The sequence below is a fragment of the Pleurodeles waltl genome, chromosome 9 (genome assembly GCF_031143425.1).
Source record: "Pleurodeles waltl isolate 20211129_DDA chromosome 9, aPleWal1.hap1.20221129, whole genome shotgun sequence".
NCBI lineage: Eukaryota > Metazoa > Chordata > Amphibia > Caudata > Salamandridae > Pleurodeles > Pleurodeles waltl.
The window spans coordinates 331,677,771-331,703,654 of NC_090448.1; the positions used below are offsets into that span (position 1 = coordinate 331,677,771).

Sequence of the window (25,884 nt, forward strand, 5' to 3'; positions counted from 1 at the left end):
AGGATTAATTTGATCAGTGTATTCTAGACACTCAGCCCAAATATAAAAGTACACTAGCACAAACAGGTTTGCTGCTGATAAAAGTAAGGAGGAAAATAAATAATTCTAAAATTGTTTAACTGAAGTCATCATATGAGCAACCGAGAAGTAATGTAATGACTGAGCTCCTCATCTTTGGCTCCACCCCCTCCACATGGGATGACTCCTGGTGGCCTGCTACAATGGGAACTGCTCCGACACCCACCGACCACGCACGCAACCTGGGATTCATCCTGGACTCCTCACTATCTATGAACCAGCAAGTCAACGGCATCTCCTCCTCCTGCTTCAACACCCTCTGCCTGCTCCAAAAGATCTACAAATGGATCCCCACGGAAACCAGAAGAACAGTCACTCAAGCCCTCGTAAGCAGCAAACTGGACTACGGCAATGCACTCCACACAGGAACCACGGCCTAGCTCCAGAAAAGGCTGTAACATATCCAGAACACCTCCGCACGCCTCATCCTGGACATCCCCTGCCACTGCCATTTCGCAGGCCACCTGAGAGACCTACATTGGTTCGCTGTCAACAAGAGAATCACCTTCAAACTCCTCACCCACGCTCATAATGCACTGCACAACACCAGACCAGAATACCTCAACAGACAGCTCTCCTACACCCTGACCCAACAGCTCCACCGACCTCACCCTCGCCACCATCCCACACATCCGCAGAACAACCACCGGCGGCAGATCATTCTCGCACCTCACTGCCAAGACATGGAACACTCTTCCCACCTACCTGCATCTGACCAAGAACCTCCGTACCTTCAGGAGACTTCTCAAGACTTGGCTGTTCGAGCAGTAGCAGCTCCCTCCTTTCTCCCCCCCCACCGCCCCCCGCACCCCACAGTGCCTTGAGACCCTCATGGGTGAGTGGTGCGGTTTACAAATTCCCTGATTGATTGATTGAATAGTTGCTGCGGAATCCTGTTTGTGAGTGGGCAAGGAGTTTGAACTGTTCAATGTAGTGGGAAAGCTGACTGTTAATAGCTTTTCCCAGGGGTTTTTTCAGGGAAGGAAAGTAGAGAGATGGGTCAATAGTTGGTGAGGACTTCGGGGTCTGCAGATGGTTTCTTGAGGAGAGAGTTGACATCCGTGTGTTTCCAGGTGTCCTGGAATGTGACAGTGATGATAGATGTGATGACGATGGACTGCAGTGTCAAGCTTATCTTGGTGCTACCTATGTGGAAGAGGCAGGGCGGCCATGGATCCATGCGGTTACCTGAGTGGGTGCATGCCACGATCGTTGTGGTTTCTTCGGTGGTCACTAGGGTCCAGTTGGAGAGACTTTGTGCTCCTGCTGTCATGGCCGGTGAATGAGGAAGGGTTGTGGGAGTAGGTGATGATCGAAGTTCTTGTATATGTTGGATATTTTGTTGTGGAACAAGTATGAGATTTGATTGCAGAAGTTCTGCAATGGGAGTGATAGAGTTGGATGTGGCTGCAGGGTGGGTAAATTCTTTGATGACCATGAAGAGTTCTTTAGGTTTGTTTTTGCTGGCTTTGGTTCTCTGGGATGAGAACTTTTTCTTGGCCTCTTATTTCTTGGTGGTAGGATCTGACAGAGTTCTTGTAGGTGCTCTTGTCTGTGGGTTTCTGAGAGAATTGCCACTTCCTTCTAGCTGTCTGCACTGTCTCTTGGCATTCTTGAGGGTGTCTGAGCACCAGGTAGCAAGTTTTTTTGGGTTCTCCAGGGTTTATTGGCTTTGCGGGGAGCGAGGCTACAGACACAGGTGGTGAGCCATTCGTTGAGGCACTGGCCATTTCTGTTGGTGTCGTCAGAGAGTGGGATTGTGTAGGTTGAGGGTGTTGATCTATGCTTGTTCGGTGATGTTTTTCCCAGTTACGTCTCTAGGAGGGGGGTGTCACTGTTGACATGTGCAAGAGGGTGAAAATGTTGAAATGGATCTGCTTTCACATACAACAGGAGCAAATCACACAGAAAGCCTCAGTTGTACTTTCATATATAAAAGCCAACACTGATCCCCAACCCCAAGACCCTAGTAAAGGTTATGCATTTGGTAGCAGCTGTTAAACAGTACATCATATATTTTTTAAAACCGAGAAACAGATTTTAAAAATAACAATTTAAAGCATTGGTTTCAGACTAACAGAATAGACAATAATATTACCACCTAATGGTATGGAGGCTTCATTACACTTTATGATTATCATATGAACTATTGAAGTTTTTGTAATGTCCCAATTTCCTGAAGAATAGGGGACAAGTTAATTATACGGAGCCTTCTGATAGACGCCTACCCTGTTTGCGAATTAGAGACGGTAGTGACTGCAAGGGCATTTCTCTTATGGATGGGAGCACTAAAGCAAAGCTCTTTTTGTTGGATAATTCTTTAAAAATGCCTATCAAACTCAAAAACATACATAGTAGTTTGGGGTGATTTGGTCAAGGGGTTTTACGTGTGATATTTTACTTTTCATTTTGACTTTCGCTTAGAACAAGTGACTGCAGTCATGGTGTAGGCCATGAGATTCTAATGTGTTATCTTGTTTTTCTTAGCAATGCAGACTTATCAGGCTATGAGGCATGGCTGGGCACACTGTTCAAAAACCCTGGAAAAGACGACCCAGACTGGCAAGCTATCGCCATTTCAACAATCATGTGTGGACCCCCTGAGTCGCACCTGGTCATGTTAAAATTAGAAACGTAAGTGAAATTCAAACAGTTCAGAGTACCATAATCTAAAAGGCAGCACAACAGATACATTGATGCACTGCAGATTGCCTCCATTTTCTGTCACAAATCATTTAGGAAGACTAATCCTGTAATGCCACTAAAAAACATTCTGATATATTTGTTTTAATATCCCGTGTAACAGTTTGTTTGATGGATTTTAGAAAATCTTAACAGTGGTTCTGAGAGCCAAAGAAATGTGAAATTTAGATCACCCTTCTCAAACATACTTTGTGAAAACACTGCTTTCATCTGAGTCACAAAGCCTTTTTCGGTTGGAAACCTCCATTCATGGATGAAAATGACATCATCCATGCTGTCAGGAATTCACCAAAGGATTACTTACCGGTATAAATTGTTTTACTACTGCAGATTTCTCCATCATAAGTGTAAAGAAATCTCTATTAGTATAAACCATGCAAATGGAGTAGTGGTTGGAACAAGGTGTGACTTGTCTTAAAAGTTTGTGACCGCCCACAAACGTGTGAGTGTGTTGACCTTCACAAACTCAGATATGACCTGCTCGTTACCATAGAAATGGCCAGAAATTTGCTCCACTGAAGAAATTGAATAACTCCCTATCCAGGGATGGAAGTGAATACATCTCTGCGAGACTTTTGGGGAGGGGGGGGGGGTGCGGCAAATGGTTATTGCCAAATGAAAAGTGTAATTCCCCCGGAGAAAAAAAGAATGTATTCGCATATGGAGCTGTGTTTTCTAATTACCTAACTGTACAATATGCACAATTCTACACTGGGGGAATGAGAGTATGGAAAATATTTAACATTACATTGCCATTTATATGCGCTGAAGTATGGCAGTGCATTCCAGGTATCTTACTAGGAATGCCTGTTAGTTCCCAAACGTAGACATCTGCACCTATTCGTGGAGTAGTACTACTGGTGCAGATTTAGTATTTTTCCTTGTGACTTGGGCCTGTGTTCTCAAGTCGCAGTGCGGAAACAAGCAGGAGTGCACCACGTTAGTACTGCTTGTGCTGGCATTTAAGCAAGTACTCTGCAGGACATTTGTAATATGGTAGTGGTGGGAATACAGATGTTAAAGATATTTACCATGAGTGTCATTTAGTCGTTGATGATGCAATGCTACTTTAAAGTAGTAGTTTTAAAATTCTTATTTTTGAGTATGTACTTATCTGCTTCAAGGACACGGAGCTTTCTTTAAATTCCTTGCCATAAGATCGCCCACTACAGAGAACACAATTTCCAAAGACCAATTGAAATAACCATTTGTTACATTACAGAGGTACAGGGGCAATGCCATGTCTTCACAGAATTTATAGATTAAATGATCTACGTTTTGCCTGTCTCAAGGAAGATCCAGCTCAAGGTAGATGGTACTGGCTAAATGGAAGAAGATTGAGCCTCAGTGGGAGAAAGTCTTTTATCTGAGCTCCCCTTGAAGGTAGCACAAGTAGTCTTTAGTACTCCCTAAGTGTAACAAGCTAAAGATTGAAGTGACAGGACTGCCAGGTAGCCTCAAGAGCAAAGCAATGTACAACTCTGTAGAAACTATTGTGAAGCAAATTATAAAGCAGAATGTCACACCACTGACCACACTGTGGTAGTGGGAGCATGCGTTAGTGGCTCCACAGAGATTTCCCTGGCATTTACACACAAGATTGAAGGCTCAAAGCATGCTCATATCTGAGAAAAGCAATTGGAGAAGATGCACAGTGCGAGCAGGAATCAGAGTGCCCAACTCCATCTTTGAAAGCAGAGTCTCGCTTCTCACAAAGGTTTCCCAACCTCATTTCCCCAACCAGCCAAACAGGACTACTGACAAGATGAAAAACGTTGTTTGTTTTTCCTTCCTGAAACCCACCACCAATAACATCGGATCCCTCACCGCAAGTGTAACAAGATCTCCAAGGACCAATTGATCTCCAACCTCGCCCACGCCCTACCACCCAAAACCAGCGACCCCAACACTGCCACCCTCAACCTCAATGGCTCAACGACTGCGACACCACCCTCGCTCCACTCAAGAAAACCACCAACACCAGTGCCAACAAGAAAGCTCCCTGGTTCACCGCAGACCTTTAGGCCTCCAAACGAGAATGCCGAAAAGCCAAGAAGATCTGGCACCAGGAACAATCAGAAAGCAACCATGCCGCCCTCAAATCAGCCATCTGCAAACATCACCAGCTCATCTGGACCACCAAAAGATCTTTCTACAAAGAAAGAATTTACAACAGTGCACACAACAGCAAGGAGCTATTCTGCATCATCAAGGAACTCACCAACCCAAAGTCCTGCTCCGCCGACCCACCCCACTCGCAAGACCTCTGCGACTCCCTCGCAGCATTCTTTCACTGCAACATCACAGACATCCATGAAAGCTTTGCACTGCCGTCCCCCCACCACTGCCAAGGTCGAACCCAACGCACCCATCCACACCAACGTACTGAGCACCTGGACCCCCACCAACGATGAGGAAACCACCAAGACCATGAGCACTATCCACTCCGGCTCTCCTGCTGACCCCTGCCCTCACCACGTCTTCAATAAAGCCAGGCAAATCATCGCTCCCCAGCTTCGGACCACCATCAACAGCTCCTTTGAGACCACCATCTTCCCGGAGAGCTGGAAATACGCCAAAGTCAACGCCTTCCTCAAAAAGCCCAAAGCCGACCCAGGAGATCTCAAAAACTACCGTCCTATCTCCCTACTCCCCTTCCCTGCGAAGGCCATCGAGAAGATAGTCAACAACCAACTTTCCTGCTTCCTGGAGGACAACGGCCTACTCGACGTCTCCCAGTCTGGATTCCGCAAGAACCACAGCACCGAGACTGCCCTTATCGCCTGCTTCAACGACATCAGGAGCAGGCTGGACAAAGGTGAAACCGTTGCCCTCATCCTCCTTGACCTTTCCGCAGCCTTCGCACACGCCTCTTCTACGCCGGAATTCGCCACAGAGCCCTTGGACTGGCTCACCTCCTTCCTCTCTGGAAGAACCCAAAGAGTCCGCCTCCCCCCGTTCCTGTCTAAGGCCACCAAAACCATTTGCGGAGTTCCCCAGCGATCCTCACTCAGCCCCACCCTCTTCAATGTCTACATGGCCCAGCTTGCCAACATCGTCCGATCCCATGGCCTCAACATAGTCTCCTACGCGGACAACACTCAGCTCATTCTCTCTCTCACAAAGGACCCCGCAACCGGTAAGAACAACCTCCACACCGGACTCCACGCCGTCGTCAACTGGATGAAAGCAAGCCGCCTCAATCTGAACTCTGAGAAGACCGAGATCATCATCTTCAGCCCCAACAGATCAGCATGGGACAACTCCTGGTGGCCTGCCACTCTGGGGTTGGCCGCAAAACCCACCACCCACGCATGCAACCTCAGATTCATACTGGACTCCCTGCTCTCTGACCCAGCAAGTCAACGCCATCTCGTCCTCATGCTTCAACACCCTTCGAATACTCCGCAAGACCTTCAGGTGGATTCCCGTGGAAACCAGAAGAACGGTCACCCACGCCCTCGTCAGCAGCAGACTGGACTATGGCAACGCCATCTATGCGGGAACAACGGTCAAGCTCCAAAAGAAACTCTACCGCATCTAGAACACTCCAGCACAACTCATCCTCAACCTCCCTCGCCATGAACACATCTCTGCTCACCTCCGAGACCTCCACTGGCTACCCGTCAACAAAAGGATCCTCTTGAAACTCCTAATCTACTCTCACAAAGCTCTCCACGACACTTGACCGGCCTACCTCAACGAGCGTCTTAACTTCCACATCCCTACACGCCAGCTCCGCTCTGCCGCGCTTGCAACCATCCCCACGTACACCGTACCACAACCGGCAGCAGATCCTTCTCCCACCTTACCGCCAAAACCTGGAACTCCCTCCCCGCCAACCTACGTCTGACCCAGGACCTCCAGACCTTCAGGGAGCACCTCAAGACCTGACTCTTCGAGGAGTAACACCCCAGAGCCCCTCCCACACCTCCATCCCCACCCCTGCGCCTTGAAACCCTTCCAGGTGAGTAGCGCGCTATACAAAATTCTGACTTTCATTGATTGAAAATATAGATGGAAGGATGTTCCTGACTCTCCAAGCCAACTGTGATCTGAATTCCTTGTATTTTGGTTTCAACTCTGGAATCTGCTGCTTCCACCCACAATTACTTTCTCTAAAGGATACTTTCACCCTCATCAAACATATGAGGACACTGAAGCTTTATTGACCACCACCTGTGTTTTACCTCCTTAAAGAAAGTATAAACTTTGTTCCCTGAACCCATATGTGCCTCGTGTCTTTATGATAGCTCCAACTTGAGTACCTGAATGTGCAGCACATTAGATTAATAAGAAATATAATGTAGGTTCATATTAAATTAAAAGGAAAAGAGAGCTTTTGCAAATGTAGATAAAATATTTACTGTTCAGTGGTTGTGAAGCATTATTGGCAATGTAACTTAAATATAACTTTATAAATGCTGTAATAAATGAACATGTTTAATATATTGGCCCACCATGGTGTGTGTCCCAATTTTTTTTAATGTTGCTTACAAGGCATTTTCTTCACTTACAGAAATCAAGTCTTGTTAATTGTGTTCAAGTATATAGAAATTAGTGTTATTTTTAAATTGAATAGTGTTAAATTTACTTGTTTCTCTTGTCAGCCCTGCAGTCCTAAACAGCAGAGTAGCCATCATCTGCCTTCCTCCAGCACGGTACATTGTACCTCAAGATACTGAATGTGAGATTGCAGGATGGGGGGAAACTAAAGGTATGTGACCTATCAATGAACTAATATCTGGTTTATATTGTAAGTCTTTTCAAACATCAGTTTAATTGCACACCAGTTATACGTGAAACACCAAAACTACAAATGCCACTTGATGATATCACATCATTTTCTGCAATAAATTACCATTGCTACTTAGGATGCTACCTAGCTCCATGTCTTTGGCACCACGTTTAAAGTCCTTGGATTTTAGGTCACAAACTGAGGTGTTCTGAGAGTTGTAAACTTGTGGTGCCACCATTGATCCTGTTGAGCTGCTAGACCTGAAAACTATGATTTGTAACAGAAAATAAAACGGTTGGGGATTTGATCTAGTGACACCAGGGCACAAGATTGCATGTTGCAGCATCAAATCACAGAGGGCAATTTTGCCATTGGCTGGATCTTCCTTTTCCCCCTCCTAGATCAGTTGGACTTGTCATACAGTTCTATGAAGTATGTAGTGCTGTGAATTTAGGACAACAGTAACTTCAGATTACAGGGACTCTGTCCTCAGATACCCTCAAATGATGGCCCTGTTTCCTAGCTAGGTCACAGTGCTCCATCTGAACTTCAAACCTTACCAGTGTACCAGTTGGTGACAGCAACTTCGAACATGCCCACTCTTCTATCCCAAGGATTTTATGGAAACAGATCTTTACCATTTTCTTTGCTGCTCTTTACATTCAAGGCAGACACAAAAAAATACAATGTGGCTTTTCAAACATTTATTGAAATAAATGTATTTGTGTGTAAAAGGCATGAGCTGCATTTCTAAGGCAGAAGAAACCAAGCGATGTAACCAGCATTATTAGAATGGTGAAAAAGATGAACAATTCAACCATAATAACAATACAGTGTCATAACAGTCCCTATCTGCTCCTACCCCAACTGTCACTGATGAGAGCAGAGAGGGTGCACCCTCTGCCAGAAACATTGGGAAACTGAATCCCCCACCCAATCTGTGTAGCTTGCGCCAGGAAGCCGGTAAGCTGTACTGTGGCTCATCTTTGGCAGGGTGAAGGTCAAAGTCAACAGTGTAGAAAAGTGCCCCTTTTAGCATGGTCACACCCTCTGCCCTCTCCCCTCCCCCCAACTCTTTTTGCTTGATATCTAATGCTGACTTGACTGAGTGTGTGCTGGGATCTGCTAAACAGTCCTGGCACCTGTGTTCTTTCCTGTACCATTGCTTCCGGAATTGGCACACCGCTAAGTCCCTTGTAAAAGGTACCAGTGAACCAATGGCCCTGTGACCAGAGAGGGTCTCTAAGGGCTGCAGCATATATAATGCCACCCTAAGGGACCCCTTACCGAACACAGGGACACTGCCACTGCAGAATGTGTGTGCTGGTGGAGGGAAAAAGGTAAAGTCGACATGGCATCCTTCCCTGGGTGCCATGCCTACAAACCACTTCCTGTTGCATAGGTAACTCACCCCTATAGCAGATCTCACAGCCCTAAGGCTGGGTGCACAATACCACAGGTGAGTGCATAGTTTCATGAGCAGTATGCCCCTACAGTGTCTAAGTCCATTCTAAGTGTAGCCATATTGAGAATGTGGGCTGGGAGTTTGTCACTGCGAACTCCACAGCTCCATGATTGCTTCAAGTAATGCTGGGAAGTTTGGTATCAATAAACCCACACTGATGCCAGTGTTGGATTTATTGTAAAATGCACCTGGAAGGTATCTTAGAGATGCCCTCTGTAATTCATCCAACTCCCTAGTGTGTGGTTGACCAGACGGTCAGCCTGCCACCACCAGTCAAGTTTCTGACCCCAGGGGGTTGAGGGCCTTTATTCTCGCATGATTCAAAGTGTGATCTGGGTAGAGGTGGTTCACACTGCCCCTCCCCCCTCTGCAGGAATAGCAACACTTGGCGATAAGCCTCAAAGGCTCCTGCCCTTTGTTCTGCTGATCCTGGGCACTCCAGCCAGTGGAGCTGTCTGCTCCCCAGACCAAGCCCCACTTTTGGTGGCAGGTCCAGCAGGAAAATTAGTAAGCACAAGAAGGCGTGTCTGCCTCTGCTGGGACCACCCCTAGGGTGCCCAGAGCTGAGATGAATCTTGCTCTTCAGATTCCTGGCGACCCTAAAGAAGTACTGAAGAGCCACACGAGCAGAGAAGACTCTGCTCGTGTGGCTCTTCAGACAACAACTGACTGGGCCCCAGCTCTACTGGCCTGTTTGCAGCTTCAAGACTCTTGCTACAAAAAGACTACTCATCCTGCAGGACCAGCAACCTCTACAAACCCCCAGAAGACTGCCTGCCTGCCTACCTAAGGACCAAGAACTCCTGAGGATAGTGGCCCTACCCACAAAGAAACCTCCAACACGGCACCAGAGCCCTCCGGATCCGTGAGTCCTGCCCACTCTGCACCTAATGCCCACAGCTCGAGTCCAGGTGGCCCACCAGTCGAGAGAAGATCCACAGGCAATTCTGACCTAGAGCCCACCCTAGGTTGACACCTCATGACCAACATTGCAACGCCTGCGACTAAATCCAGAGAACTCCCCTGACCATGACCCACTCCGGTGAAGATTCCCAACGCCTAAAGGTAACCCTGCACACGCAGCCCCTTGGCCTTGGGGAACCCAACCAACAGTCCATCAACGTCCAGTGGGATCTCTACTTACGTGTCCAGCCACTAGTCTTCTGCAGCCGCCTCCATGGACCAAACCTGCAGCCTTTTTTGTGAACCCGGAGTTTCTCATTGAGAAACGTTGGGTGCCTGATGTTGTGTTTGCACCCTGCACCCAGTCGCCCCTGCATTGCTGAGGGTGTGTGTTTGGTGCAGACCTTTGTCCCCTCCCCCCCGGTGCTGAACTAAACACTCCAAGTCTGTGCCCTGAAGTTGCGGGTACTTACCTGCAAACTGTTTCCTTCTAAGTGCCCCCAGTCTCCACTGGTTTCTATTGGGCACCCAACACCAACTACTTAGACCGCTGCACCCGGCCGTCACTGTGTTGCTGGTGGTACACCCTTGGTGTCTTCTTAAACCTTACCCTGTGGACCCCTTAACCCCCAAAGACTGGGACCGTAAGTTGAGTACTTAACTGTAAACTGTGTTGGTACTTATCCTCCCTTAGGACTACATTGCCTTCAGTGATGTTTGCAATGTCTACTTTTGCTATTGAAAAGTATTGCTTACCTGAAAACTTTTAACTGTGAATTCGAAAGCACAGTGGATACTTAAGTGATACATTCTTGAAACTGTACTTACCTGCAACAAAGATTTTTTTGGTTCTATAAATAAAGTAACAAAGTATATTTTTTGATACTTAAACATTAGCCTGGAGTTAGTCAATGAGTGTGTGCCACATTTCTTGACTGTGTGTGTACAACAAATGCTTAGCACTACCCTCTTATAAGCCTAACTGCTCTCCCACACTACCACAAAAAGAGAGCATTAGTACTATCTACTTTGGCCTCTGTTGAACCTCTGGGGATACACTGGACTCTGTGCACACTCTACCTTACTATGCTATAGTATATACAGAGCCAGCTTCCTACAAGCAGGGCTGCATCTCAAACAGTGCACAAAGTACCAGGACACCACTGGTGAAAGTGCACCTCTACCGAATGTGATTTAGAGGTCATTCTTCTAGTAAATGAACTGCTACTATCGCACTGTCAAAGGTGCAGGAGTAATGCAATGAAATGTCTAAAATCTGCCTCCACAGGCAAATCCGAGTCCTGGCACATTGAACGCAGTATTCCTAACCCCATTATTGAGCTTGAGGCTACCAAGCAGCAATGCTAACTAGAAATACAATTGTAGGTGGATATGTTTCTAAACATGCTATCGCATAACTGCAAAATGTGCTGAAGGCAATATTTCTAAAATATATCAAGTTCAAATCTGAAGCTAAAATTGAGACTCAGCCCAGGGCTTAGTAAACTCGACATCAGACTCAAAAGGTTTTGACATTCAGTGTAATGATGAGGGCATATAAAGTGCCAGTAGGTCGCTTGTGGGAATGCAACACTCAAAAAGGCACAATTAACATAACGTGTGACTCTGGGGCAAATGAGTTTGGTACTGAGACCTAGTTTAGCAGTGCTTGGGTGGCCGTGTCACAGAACATTGGTTCAGCAAAAGCTTTGCTCATAGTCTCATTTGAAAGGCCCCTAATTGATTGAAACTGATTTTAAACTACCTTTGCACACTTAAGGTTTATGAACAAGGTTTTTAGTACATTGAATTTGTAGCACTAGAAATTTGTTGTTGGCACTTACAGGAAAAGGACTTTGTGCTAGAATTTTTCATTCTTACTCACTTCCTCAGTTTCAAAAGAAACTGTCCCAGCGATGTTTTGATAAAAATTAAAAATTACATGTTTGATGCTATATGTGACTGTAGATACACATGCTCTGTATACTCCTGCCATCTAGTGTTGGGTGTGAAGTTGTGCAAGTTTCTCTTTGTAGAAGTCTTGCAAGCCACGAGGTTGGGTGACTCCTCCTCTTGGTGATATTGCACATGGGCATCGACTCCTTTGATAGAATGCCTTCACTCTGTGCTTTGACTTTGTTCTGCACACTTCTTTGGTTCTTTACTGTCCTTGCCGGTATAGTTTTTAATCGTGGCTTTCCATGTTTGCGTTTGTCAGAAAATGAGTTGGTTCAGGTTCCTTTGACTGATTGCCCCTCTGGGCATCACCCATTTGGGCCTACCCTTCTGCGTACCACCAGCTCCATTGAAAATGCATTTCTGGTGATGGTACACACACCTTTCAGATTCTGCCCGTGTTTTCATGCAAAATATCCGCACACTGGATTAGACCTTGTGTGCAATTTGTGTCTTTCACCTGATCACAAAGAGGCCAACTGCAGCACCTGTAAATCATTTCGATCAAAGAAGATCCTCTCCGGAATCGGAGGGCTTGTCAGCTCGAAATGTTGCAGAAGGCCACAGACGACCCTTCCGACCTCTTTGACGAAGAACATGCTAAGGAAGAGCCAACCGCTGAGGAAGAAGTGCCATTCTCAATTGGGAATAGCTGCAGCTCCGACATCTAGTTAGGCCTAGAAATGCAGGGAGTTCCATCTGCCCGGCGTGTGAGTTCTGTAGCCCCTGCCCCTACTCAGACATCCAACCTGACCAAGAAATCTGTGGTCAACTCACTCCCACTATTGGAAGTTATCGGACCACCACTGCTTTCCGGCCATGGTCAGATCCAAAAAACCTTATTAGATGCCCTGACCTTGGGCCTGGCACCAAACATTGCCACCAAGGCTAAGCCTTCTGCATCAACCATGACCTGCTCAGACTAAGAGCATGTTTTGGCACCGTCATGACCTTCAGTACCAGCCCACCAGCCAACTCCATCTCCCTCAGTGCTAACGAAGCCTCAACCTTCGAAATCAAAGCACTCTGTATTGAAACCTTCGGAGCCTAAAGACTCGAAGATCTATGGCTTTTACATCCTCTGTCGAACCCATACTTGAAAAATTGGGCATTCGCCAGTGGAAGATACAGATCAGTTCCCCACTTAGTGGAAAAACTGTGATTCTGGGGACATTTCTGTGCCTATGTCCATCAGAATGTAAACATGTGAATGGTGATTAAAATGTGTGTAATTATATACTATGTAAGCATGTGTGATCTACAAATGAACTGTCTTCTAGTGCTGTCTCAGTCACCTATTCGGAACATGTCTTGGTTTTGGTTGTCTGGGTTCAAGCACCTTACACTTTAGGTTCTCTATGTACAGAACTTTGTGTATGAGATGATCCTAATGCTGATTAAATAAAATGGTCTTGGTGAAGTCCTCAATTGCTCCATACAGCTGCTCTTTATTAAAAAAAAAAAAAAACTAAAACAAAACCATTTTAAATTTGCAGATGTAGAGGACTTTTTTGGTTGGTTTGATATCCACAGACAATTATTTCACAAATGGTTTGGTAAGACGGTGTACTAGGGTTAAGTAATGGTCATCTCGAGGATGAGTTTGACTACACCATGCTCTGTCCCTGGCACTGAATCAGACAATGAGCGTAGAAGAACATTGTTTAATGCCAAGGCAATAGTGACACAGTTGTACCCAATTAATATATATTTTTTTTTTACTGAAAAATGCTGTCAGTTCATCTTTATACTTCATATTTCATCACTTCAAAAATGTGTCTCCCAATGAAATAAACTAGGTGCAGTTTCACTGTGAAAAGCAACACTTTTATTTTTGATTTTGAACAGATAATTTAAAAATAACTAAACATCATCAACCACATTTCCAATGGTGACACTAAACACATGTAATCACAAAAGTCAACCCTTCACCCAACAACTTACCCTGGTACCCCAGAGGCTTAACCCTCTATCTTTAACCCTTTAGCCTTAGTTTATTACCCTGTAGCTAAACCCCTGTGCCCATAACTATGTTCTTAAACCCTATGCCACATACCCCCAGCCCTATTCACCACACATTCAACTCTATCCCCTTAACCTTGAACCTAATCTTCTTAACCCTGTACTCAATCCTTTTAACCAACCCCTAAAGCCATACCTTTAACAGCTATACCCTTTATCTTCTCCCTGTTCCCCAGCCCTTAACCTATTACTTACAACACTTACACCTCAAAGTCCTAAGCTTTAACCCTATATACTTAATTGCTACTGTTAACCCATTACTCCCTACACTATTCTCCCCATACACATAAGCCCCATACCCTTAACCCCTATACTTTGCAACTTTAACCCAAACTTTAACCCTGTTAGCCACTTAACTCTTACTCCTATACTCAACCCCAATCCTGAACCCTAATCCTGAACCCTGTACACTAAATCCCATACCCCTTTTTTTAACTGTTTTTATTGGGAACGTTGATGTAGTAGAAGAACAAATCCAGTACATAAACAGCACTGCCAAAAACATCTCACATTTTTCTGGAAACTCAGATAATTAACAGGGTACAAACCTAGAACATTCTGTATTCCGCATGTACATGCATTCAGTTCAGTAATGTCAGACATGTTGGTTCAGTGTGGCAGGAAAACCCTCCCTGTGTTTAATAGCAGTATCTGTTCTGCTTATTTTTAGTTGGTATTATAGCAGGAGCTCGTCCCATATTGGCCATAACACACTGAGCAGTGGTATCTGTTAGCCCCGTCAGAGCAGCCTTTCCTAGTCAGTCGTTCGCTTCCTGTCCCCGCTACAAAAGCTGTTTGTACTTCAACCCATAACTCTGCCATCAGTTTGTGCCGCACCCCTCTCATGTCCTCTGCTCTTAGGGCATCTCCCTCCAGTATTACCCAGCTGTCCACTGTTCTTTGCCATCTGCAAAACAGCAGTCCTCCTGTTGACCGGCAGTTCAGTGCCATGTTCGAGCAGGCAACCACAAGTGCCAGATGTAGGAATCTATTTTCCACCTTCTTTTCATCCCTAACCACATAGCTTTAACCCCTAAACTTGGTACCTTGTATCCTCTACCCTTTTCCCTCACACCTAAACCCTTTACCACTTCATACTGCCAATAGATTAATATATTTGGCGTGGGAAATGTTCCTATTTCAGAATATTCATTTTTAAAAATAATAGAAATATTTTTGAAGTGTTATTTTCAAAGTTTTGATTTTATTCCATGGGCATGTGGTGTCAATGGAGGGTACCTATATGAAAATATTTACAAACACCAGATTTATTAAATGTTCAAGTCTGCTCAGATAAATAGAAGTGAAATGAGTAAATCTGATGCGTTTAAATATTTTTCCAGTCTTTGACATTTCTCAAAGACATTAAATACATGCCATCTGTATACATGTTTACTAGTCTTTTCTCTTTTTAAAAGTATACATTTTCCCTTACAAACTTTTAGTGGTGGACAGAGTTTGTGCTTCCATAAGTGGATGGGAGGCAATAGTTTTCAGGAATGTGGAATTTAATAAAATATCTACTGATCCATTGAATAGGTTGCTTCATAAATCTACTTGTCCTGTAAAAAATACACTTGTCCCTTTGGTTCCACGTAGTTTGTCGAAAAATGATGGCCGCAATCTCATTATAAAAGAGCTCTGATAATAGCGTTGCTGATTATGCCAGGGCTCACACTATAGCAGGGTTTGATTACTGCAATTTCCCTATTTTGCCACCTGTCCGCAGATCTACTTACTGGGCTGCAGGTAGCAGTAAGTAATAGTTCCAAAGCTGGAATGTCCTTTTGAGTCTGTGCAAACCTACTAATGTGCATGTCTTAGGGGTGTTCGCCAACTCTTCTCTAATCTTTTCCCATTCTTAGAAAGGTTGGAAATGTACTCCTGACAAGGGCAGAAGTTAACCTTCTTCCAGGGTTTGAGAGAAAGTGAACTTATCAACAATCAACAGATTTTCGCAAGAGAAAATCTACACATGCATATTTGCTTATGCGAAAATGCAGTTCACAAATATTTTCTAGGAGTACAGTTTCCTGATCTACTTCTGTAAATTCTTGTGAATTTGTGATAGCTGTAAATCTGCTCTAACACAGACCTAGCCCTTGATTGCATTTTTGTACCTTTCTTTAAAAATTCGGCCCCTAATTAGGTCTGGCATTAACCAAGACCTTACAACGTTCTTTTTCACAAGAAGCATATTGGCACACAAAGTAGTTTTGTTCAGTGCCAGGAGCTACTGTGGCAATGTGTGCTATTTAAAACCAAAAAATATCTTAGCTTTTTGTCAATAGTTGTTGTAATGGCCAGCTCCCACAGCAATAAAGTTTTGCAAAAAACATTTTGAAATGAGACAGCCGAACGATTGACCACAAATCTTGGACTATTGGCTCTTCTAATGCTCCTTTCCCATAATCTTGTAACTGGTTACAATAATTTTCCATTATAAATACTTTGAGTTACTAGAATGCATCAACACACTTTACTAAATTATGCTTCAAAGGAATGGTACCTAAAATGTGACTGTAGTTTAGCAAAACATTGTTTTCCTTGTTGCGTTTTTTTGTGAACATTTAGTTCTGAAAGCAAAGAATCTTCAATTTTGCTTTAAACCTTCTGCAAATATTTGCATCTAAGCAGAGATCATTCTGGGAGGATTATACGAACCAACACAATGATCCATCTGGTACTCAGAGATTCTTGAATGTTTACTTATTTTAATGCAAATTAATTCTTGTGTACTGTCTGGGTATGTGCAGTGTCTCAAACTGCACTCTCAAGACCAAAAAAGTGTGCTGGTGGTGCCACCACTGACCAGCCTCCTGACGCTTTGTTTCTATGACCATGAGGGTTCACAATGGGGGTCACGAAACTAAAGGTTATGACTTCATTGTTTATTCATTGATACAAGTCTTTTCCACAATTGTCAATGAAAAAATCACACCAGTATGTATACCAGCGTTGACATCTCATCATTAAATATGTATTAAAGTTGCAGCGTTATAACTTATTTTCATCGGGGGTTTCTACAAACAAACGTAAAGCGAAAAAAACAGGTTTCAACAACGGTGTTTAGTTTGCACAACTTGACCTACCAAAAACCAAGGTGAGCATAGAAAATCGTGCAAAAAAGTGAACAAAAGAATAATAAAAACATTTTGAAGGCGTGATTGCGACCACGTATGAATTACCTCAAAACTAACTGGCATGCAAAGCATTGTGAGCTTACAAACCCTTATGGGCAATGGTGGCAGCAAAGTATGTTACGACTCTTCTACTGTCGTGCCTAGATAGAATCACAGAGCTTGAGCACAATCGTCTATTAGTACTCAAGAACATGTGTATGTCTTCAAGTTGAAAGTTGTGATCCCTTATTGCAGCGTAACAATCAAATACATTATGCCCAATTGTGCTTGTGAACAATTGACGTGCCCCCATCAATGCTCATGATGTGATTTCTTGACGAAGCAGAACACTCAACGTTCCAATACCCACCCTGGCATGTTAACCGCATCTAGGTTAGTAGTACAGACTTACTTGTTCAACGCTGTGATGTAAGACGCCCTGCACTAAGACACATTTCTTTGTCAGCTCTTTGTCGGAACCGTGGCCCGGAAGTCCCATTAATTCAAGCTGGCTCTTAAACCACCCCCACTGTGGTGAAGTTAAAGGGGCTTAACCCCGACGGTGCTTACTCAGTGTGCACTCAAGACCTTTAATGAGCCTAATCTAGTTTCAAATGACTATGAAAACGGCAGCACCAGTAACACACCTGCCCGAAAGCTCGATAGCAACATGCTCTGACACACTCCTTGCCATATCTGTAAGAGCTTGAAGCCATGCTTTAACAAAGATGAACACACATCAAATATCATGGCGCCCTGCAAGCCAATTGCATTAAAATAAACTTGCACAAAAACACTATTGATATGTGGTGAACTGAGTGTCCTTCCACAAACTTAACAACTATACAATAGTGTAACCAACAAATACTCAGAAAAGGAAAAACGTGAAAAAAGAAAGAAGCAAACATACACAAATAACATATAGAGACAAACTGAGAAAAATGTCCAGCTGCCAATGTGTACCATCAGTCCTGAAAAGAAACAAGTATATTCTGATTTATCGTCCATCCCCAGTGGCCGCATAGTGCCAAGATGTTTAATCCAGAGCACTTCAGTTCTCAAACGTTTTTGTGATTGTCCATTCCCACTTTAGGGGACACCACTGTTATGGCTTGCTTCCATTCAATGCATAGCCATACTTGATCTTAATTTGTTTCATATGTTACTTTTGTGTATTGTTATTCGTAATTTAATCTTACATTCTGTCTTGCCAACATACATTTGGCCTCATGGACACTTCAAAGCATACACCACATTTTTGGTGTTAGTCTGCTAAGTGTTTTCACTGAATAATTTGGCCATTCATAGCATGTATCACAGTATTCCCGGTTATTACATTGTTGCAATGTATGCAATTCAAACATCTTTGGGTACTCCGATGGTTAGTATATTTATTTTTCGTTTTGGTTGAGGATCTCCTTTCATGTTTTTTTCTCCAGATTGTATTTATTTGTTTGCACGATTATTTAAAATCATTACAAATTAAAAATGTAATCTTCTGATAAAATCTGCTATGCTAAGAAAAAAACGGCATAATAATAACGTTCAGGAAATACTAGCATAATATTCCTTTCAACTTTAAAAACTAATATCGTGAGGGTGAAGTCATAGCTTCATAGGCAATCCTTATAAGAGTTCTGACTGCGCACCGGCTCTTTGTGGTTACTGGGAGGACAGCAGTGCTGTCGCCTTCACAAACTGTGCGAAGCGGGCTACTACTTGCCCGGATTTCCCCCCCTCAGGCAAGTCTCTAAGGCTCCTTGTCAGGTCCAGATGTTTAAGGCGCGCCAGAGGGGCTTGAGACAAAACTTAGTCTGTTCCTCGCAAAAGCATAGGATATGAGTCAAAGACTCTTCACTCTCGGCGCAGAGGCGGCATCGCATATCCCCTTCCTCTGCATGCCTCCTCCCATACCAGTATCCCTTCAAGGGGACAAGGCCAATACAAAATCCCATCAGTTGGCATTTTATCCTTGTGTTGATGGGAAGAGATAGGTAGAGTGGCCGAGACCTTGGTTCGTATAGCAACAAAGCCAGTCTGTCATGACCCAGTTTATTTTTTATTTTTTAGTGCAAGCACATCTTGCGTTGCAGAGATTTACTTGGCTTGCTTCATCAATATTTTGGAGGCCGATAATGCCGGAAACCCACTTGTCCAGACTGTATGCTCCTCTAGGTCCTCCAAAGCCTGGATGAGAAACTTATGCCATTGTGTTTCCGGTTTTTGTATTAGTCTCCTTTGCATGCTTGGCTTTCAAACTGTAGGCTAAAAACATAGCTTTTAACAACCACTGTTGCAAAGTGAGACCGAACGCTAACCAGGTTTGAGCATGAGAGGTGCACTTTGGGAGCCTGAAGACTCTTCGATAGCACGTTGACTGTGCTCTGTGTAACCAGTTGGCCCTTTTGTTTCTAAAGGTCATTGCCCTATAGGCCACTGTGGGGAAAAAATTGCATTCAATTATAGGTCTGACGTGTTCATTGATTTTCTTACTTTACAAAAGGCCCTTTCTAAGGAGCTGGTAGTCCACTGTTGAGCGGTAATGTGAGCTGCAACAAGGTCCCTATGGTCCAGCCAAACTCCCAAATATTTATTGGACGTCACCACCTCAATGGCATTTCCCTTGACTAACCAATCCCCCTTTTTTATCACTTTCCTTGAGATTATCATCGCCTTTGTTTTGGTGATGTTCACTGTCAGACAGTTAGCCTTGCAGTAGGCTGACAGTGCTGTAAAGAGTCTCTAGAGGCCAGTCGGAGTCTAGCAGAACCGTATCATCTGTGTAATGAAGTGATTGAATGTCAAGACCAGTCAATTTGGGTGGAAATGTTCTCGTCGATGCCAGGTGGTCTGTGAGATCTAGCAGGTATAGATTGAGTAGAATTGGTGCCATTATACATCCTTGCTTCAGGCCCCTGTTTGTCCTGATTTTTCTTGTGGCCCAGCCGGTGCTAACCCTTTTCTTGACCCAGGGGTCTGAGTAGAGGATAATAATTGCATTTAGCAAATTCTGCCGGATGCCCCGAGTTTTCCCTTGCATACGCTGTCAGATGCTGTCTGAAACTCAATGAACCCCACGGAGAGGGCCCTTCCCTTGACTGACATTGCATCTTTAATCAAGTGAGCAACGCAGATTAAGTTATCTTCTATATGGCAGCCTTTTTGAAATCCTGTTTGGTAGGGAGAGGTGTTAACTTGCTTCTGTGAAGGCCTGCAGTTCTCGGTTCAGTATACTGGTGTAGCACTTCCCTTCAACGTCTAATAGTGCAATCAGTCGGTAGCTCGCCAGACATGCCCTGGAATATTTTTATGGATTGGGACCAGGAGTGCCCTTCTCCATGTCTCTAGAATGCTACATCCAAGTTGACACTCCTGGAATGGCGGGGCCATCACTGTGGCCCATCGTGTAGGGGCCCACTTATATACTGTGGCAGGATTGCCGCTTGGCCCCGGCGCCCCATCTTTCTGCAGAGATTTGATGCTGAGCGCTACTTGGGATGACGTGATCTCACGAGCCATATGTCCACGGTCTTCACAATCTGATTCCAGTTGCTTCTTAGCGTCCACTGGGTGGTTTGTAGGCCGCTCTGGCAAACTATTGGGTGCTGATGGTTCCACATAGAGAAGGTTTATGTGCGCCTCCCATTCATCTGGCTCGATGTTGGCGTCAGTGACCCGTTGCACCTTGGAGCACTTATTGACCCATAACCAGAATTTCCTCTGGTTCTTTGATTTTATCACCTCATATGCGTAAACCCTCTTCTTAACTTCCTCTTCCCTAATTTGGGCGTAGAGGGCTTTTCTGTAATGTAGGCAGACGGTGACAATCTGGGTTTTCAGGGCTTTATTTTCCCCCTTGTCTTTGCTCAGCTTCCACACAGCATTATTTAGATTACGTTTCAGGGCCATTATTTGGTGTTTTCTGTCTTTTTGCCTGGCTAGAAGGGGAGGTTGTCTTGCCCTTATCGCTCCTCGTTTGGAGCCTTAAGGTTTTCCTCAATCGATCCTACAGTGAATACTTGCTGCTTGCAGAAAGAGTTGCGTGAGTGGTTTGCTGAATTACATCCAGGAAGAGGTTCACAGTTTCTCCTTGCCTCTCTTGATTTACCATATGGCCCATATTTCTTCATCCAGTGTTATGAGCAGGGAGTCTGGTATTGTGAACATGAGGTTTGCATTAAAATTGCCCATGGCTACCCATATGTCGTCCAGGTGGGTGGCCGGGAGGTCTTTCAAAATTGATATTAAAGAGGCCAGCATTATCTCTTATTGCTTCTGCTGGGTGGAGATATATGCATCCAATTATGATGGCTAAACATTGGGTTTTTGTATTTTCTGTTGTTGTGGTGAAGAGCCTGACGAAGGTCTAGCCCCCCATTTCTGTTACATAGTGTAACTATAGTTACTGCCAGATGGGTCTTTACTTGATTGTCCGTCCTCCAGAGGTGCGTCCCTCGATCTGTGAGGCTACTGCTGGTGACTCATAGGCTGTGAAGACTGTCCATGGGCAGGGATCTCCTGCTTGGCTACCAGGTCACAGTTCCTGATTTTGTTTGTTGCTGCTATCTTGGTGTCAGTCTGTTAGTCCTCAGATGTTTCAAGATCTAAATTTCAGGTTAGGGCTTATTGCTCGGGGTAGCTTAAACCGAGTCTGTTTGCTGGGACCTAGAGTCGAGGGCTTTTGAAAGCCACACCCAATCCAAGAGTTTTTTATTTATTGTAATTGCACTTACTGGCTCAGGGTTGGGAAATGTTATTTCCCTCTGCTCATTTTTGCCCCCTGAGTCTGGGGGGAGAAATGCCATTCCGTCTGTCAGTAGCTGAGATATTTGCTAGGTCTGGTATGTTGGTACACAACTTCATTATGTTCCTTCCGTTGAGAGTATCCCATGTTCCTTGCGATACGTACTCCGGTTATAGAATGACCTTATTGTCAGGAGAGTTCGTTGGTGCCAGCTTGAAGCACTGCACCTTGCCCTGTGATTCAGCTATGTTGGATAGCTGGCTTGAATTATCCTCACTGTGATCCTGCTCTAGGGTGCTCTACCTATCTGCGTTCTGTGAGAATGCATCAGTGGAAGCACATTGTGAGGTCCAAGCCACAAGGGGGCAGGCCAAGGTGGTGGCTTCTTATCAGACTGTGCCCGCCACCTCATGTGGCCTGTATGTTGATGGCTAGGTGATTTTATCTTGCTTGGATCAGCTAGAGTTTCATCTGTTTGCATTCACATTGTGGAATTGCCTGGCATGATTACTGTATTTGAACTTGGAGATACAATCTTTGTGACAAGGTTAGTAGTTTGAGGTATACTTCTTATCTCTTGGGGACCTTTCAATGTTCTGGTTTTTGTTTGGTGTTGACAGACTCTGTAACTATATTCTCTCCCTCCTCCTTCTTGTATTGTGTGGGATCTGGATTGGACAGGCTAGTTGAGGTTGTTGTGTTGCAGGCTTTGTTTCCGGTTGGAGCCTTGCTGTTGGGGTGGAGCAAGTGTAGAAGGTTTGCATTCTTTACTCTGCTTTTTATTCAACTTTTTTAATTTCTTCATATGTTTCCTTGAAAGGGACCCCCTTCCCATGTCCTGGCCTTGACAGCACTACTTGGAGCTCTAATGTCCTCAAGAGACTGCTCCTGCTCCTGTTCTGGGTTCTGATCCTGACCTTATTTATACTCCTGCAGCTGCTCCAACTGTTCCACGCTGTTGACTGCAGTGATAGGCAGGAAATTTGTTTGCTCCTGTATTTCTGGGTCATTAATTGGGCCGATAGACATTGGCCATGAGGGATCCCAGGTTGGGTTTAGTGGAGCAAACCTATTTTCAGAGGGTGGATAATTTGAATGTTGATGTTGATATGGGGGAAATCATTCTTGATTACTATGCACTTTGCTTCCTTTTTGAGATCCTCTATCAGAGAAGTCATTACACCCGGGAGTGATTCAAGTTTCCTTATGATCGGCCCACAGTGGCATGAGACCTGGACTTGGGTCAGCTGGACTGATTCCTGCACTGTAATTATTAACCTGCTTAAACAGTCCAGTTTGCTATCATTTCATGACTAGTCGCTACTGTTTGAAGTATATTTATTTGGACATCAAGTTTGTCGACGTGGAGGACTGCAGCATTGGCCATTGAGTTTAATGTCCTGCTGATGTCAACTAACATTTTATACCATGGAGGTTGCGGGGGGCACTCATCCTCCTAGTTTGTGGAGATTTCGGGGTCCTCACTAGTAAGGTGGAAGAAGCATGAACTAGAGAAGCTGGAACACCAGCTGAACAGGGAGCATCTTCTGCCCTTTTGCCCACTTTGTGCTATGATAGTGGCCATATTTTCCTCTGTGCAGTCTGTGGGAAGGGTGGGACCAACGGGGAGGCTTAGCCTGCCTCTGCGTCAGCTTTTCTGCTCCTGGATTAAGATCTCCTCTATGTCAAGGCTGCCCTGCGCATTGGTGGTCGTGGCTGTCCTACACGATTGGTGCACATTAGTGGCCTTCAGGTCCCTGCCCCTCCTTGTGCCCCCTCTATTTTGAGACTTTTTGTACTTCCCACTGCCTCCCCTGATAATCTAGGAAATGTTATTATTCTAGTGGCCCACACCTCTGGGGTTACCTGTGGAGATAAGCTGTTGTTTTTGTTTGTCCTTGTGCTTGGTTTTATTGGTGGCTCGGCTATCTGTGCTGTTGATGGAGTTGTCATTTCCTTTTTATTGCATTTGCTCAGCTGGTGGCTTCATTGTGCCCCTCTGGTGCCAATTGTGCCTGCTGGGGGCCTTCCCTATAAGTATTATCTGTGGGCTGAGTGGCACTGTGTGGACCACTATATGGCTATGTTAGTCTTCAGGGGGCTCTGTGCTGTGTTCATTCCAGCCCTCTCGAGGGGAGCGGTTTATCTTGACTTACGAGTTTCTGGGGTATGGTTGCTTGATCCTCTTTAATTGCCGGTGTCAGGTAGCCTCAGATGTCGTCGTTCTTTATTACTGGCATGTGTTTGGAGGGAGTTATCAGCCATTATGATCTATTCCTCATGAAACCGGATGGTTGAAAGTGCCCAGTGTTTGCCTCGCCCCATTTGTTTTGGATAGAACATTTTGTCCTTCTGCCTTTGGTCCATCTTGTGGGGATGTTGGCACGCTTGCACCTGGGCTAGAGACACATATTGTGTTCTCATGGTTTTTCCGGGTTTTATGGTATAGATCCCTTTTATGCTGGATGTATCTAATTTGCGTGGGGCCACACCCTCATCGTCATCCTTGTAGGTTGCCTCCAAGCTGTTTGAAAGTCTCTAGGGCACTTGGCCTGCCCTCTGCCTGCGCCACCACTCCCCTCCCTGTAAGCGAGGTTGCACTTGGCTGTGCTGGGAGGGCGGCACGAGCATGCTGGAACCTTGGGCAGCTGTGATAGCCTTGATAGCCTTGCTGCAGAGCTATGAAATCTTTGAGAGGAAATTACAGCAAAGGCATTGAAAGCAATAAAAGTGGTGAATAATTGTTTGCAGTGTTTCTCAAATTGAGATTGCTGGACGCTTTAGCTGGATTGCCTACGTGAGGTAAGAGCTGGGATTAAGATTGAGATGCAGTTGGTAAACTCTTGAGCTCTTAATAAACTCTAGGGCTACCCGCCAGTGTGCAGTCAGACGACCGGGTTGTTTTTTAAGTTATTAGGTTATTATCAGGTTCTTAATGTTTGATTTACTTTCCCAAAGTGATCCACAGTTTGCTTTCTGGTTCCTGCTTGATTCCTTACTAGTTTCTTCCTTGATGTTTTCAGAACGTGTTTTCACATTATTATTTTTTTGGGCCTCCCTTTACCATGCGATTCTTGCTTGCATCAGCGGGGGAGGGGCACGAGCACACACTAATGCACTAGGGTTCTTTGGTGTACCTTCAGGGTGGCCTTCTAATAGGTCTTCTGGCCTCACCTAGGGTCTGGGTCCCGGGAGTCTGTCTTGGTCTTAGGATGAAGATGTCACCTGGTGATTGGCAGCAGATCCCCCTTCACTACCCTCCCCTCTTGCAGGCTACTCCTGACAGTGAGGATGGGCGGTGAGGTGGGGCTGGCAGAGGACAGTTGAACCAATGGGCACAGAGCAGCAGGACAGCAGGCGACTAGGCAGGTGAGGTGAGGTAGGGTGGAGTGGCTTGAAAAAACAAAGAAAAAAAGGCAAGGAGGAAGCAGCACTCCTCCGGAAGGAGCTCCTGGAAGTGGCTGACCTCGCCTTGTACTCCTTGCTCCCAGCCCTATCTACGCACAGCTCTGGCAAAACTCTGGCATGGTTCCAGATGCGGTGCCATATGTAGTGCTGGAGGAAGCGAATGGAGCTGGAGTGCATGCCGCTGGCAGACACAACCTCTCGCTGACTTCGCCTAGAGCTCTGCACTGGGTGCTGGTGGAAGGTAGCGTCACGGTTGCAGCAATCACAATTGTGCTGACTTCTCTGGCTCTCCACAATGCTCTGGTTCCCAGCTCAAGTTGGCTCCAGCCGCAGTGCTGCAGCAACACAAGGCTAAGATCACTTCCAGGGCAACAAGATTTCACCTCCTACGTACGCCAAGTACAAGATGTCAGATCTCCTTTAAATTCGGTGATCTTGAAAATCTGTTTCATTCTGCAAGCTTTCCTACCTTTTAGTTTGATGTTCTTAACAGCTTGTTCCTTCATTGAGTACATCATCCTTTTAGTTTTAGCCTTAGTGGCCTTTTGTAGCACTTTTCATCTCTCCACAGTCTGTGCCTCATCCTCTGCTCGATCTAAGACTGATTGGGGGTAAGCTTGAAGTTTAAATTTCCTTTTGAATATCTCATAAAAAAACAAAAGATCATTGGGACCAAATATTATCCTTTTAAGCCTGATGAACTGTGAATAGGGTAAATGATTTTTCAGTGCTGGTTGATGGAAGC

General features: G+C 44.9%; 1 protein-coding gene across 4 annotated transcripts in view; it reads left to right on the forward strand.

The window, feature by feature from the left end:
• MST1 (macrophage stimulating 1) overlaps nt 1-25,884 on the forward strand; it is a 355,392-nt gene that overhangs the window by 286,875 nt on the left and 42,633 nt on the right. For all 4 annotated transcript variants that reach the window (XM_069206862.1, XM_069206864.1, XM_069206865.1 and 1 more), the window contains 2 exons: nt 2,566-2,712; nt 7,392-7,498. In XM_069206862.1, coding sequence (XP_069062963.1) covers nt 2,566-2,712; nt 7,392-7,498 — 254 coding nt within the window. The remainder of the gene's footprint in view (nt 1-2,565; nt 2,713-7,391; nt 7,499-25,884) is intronic.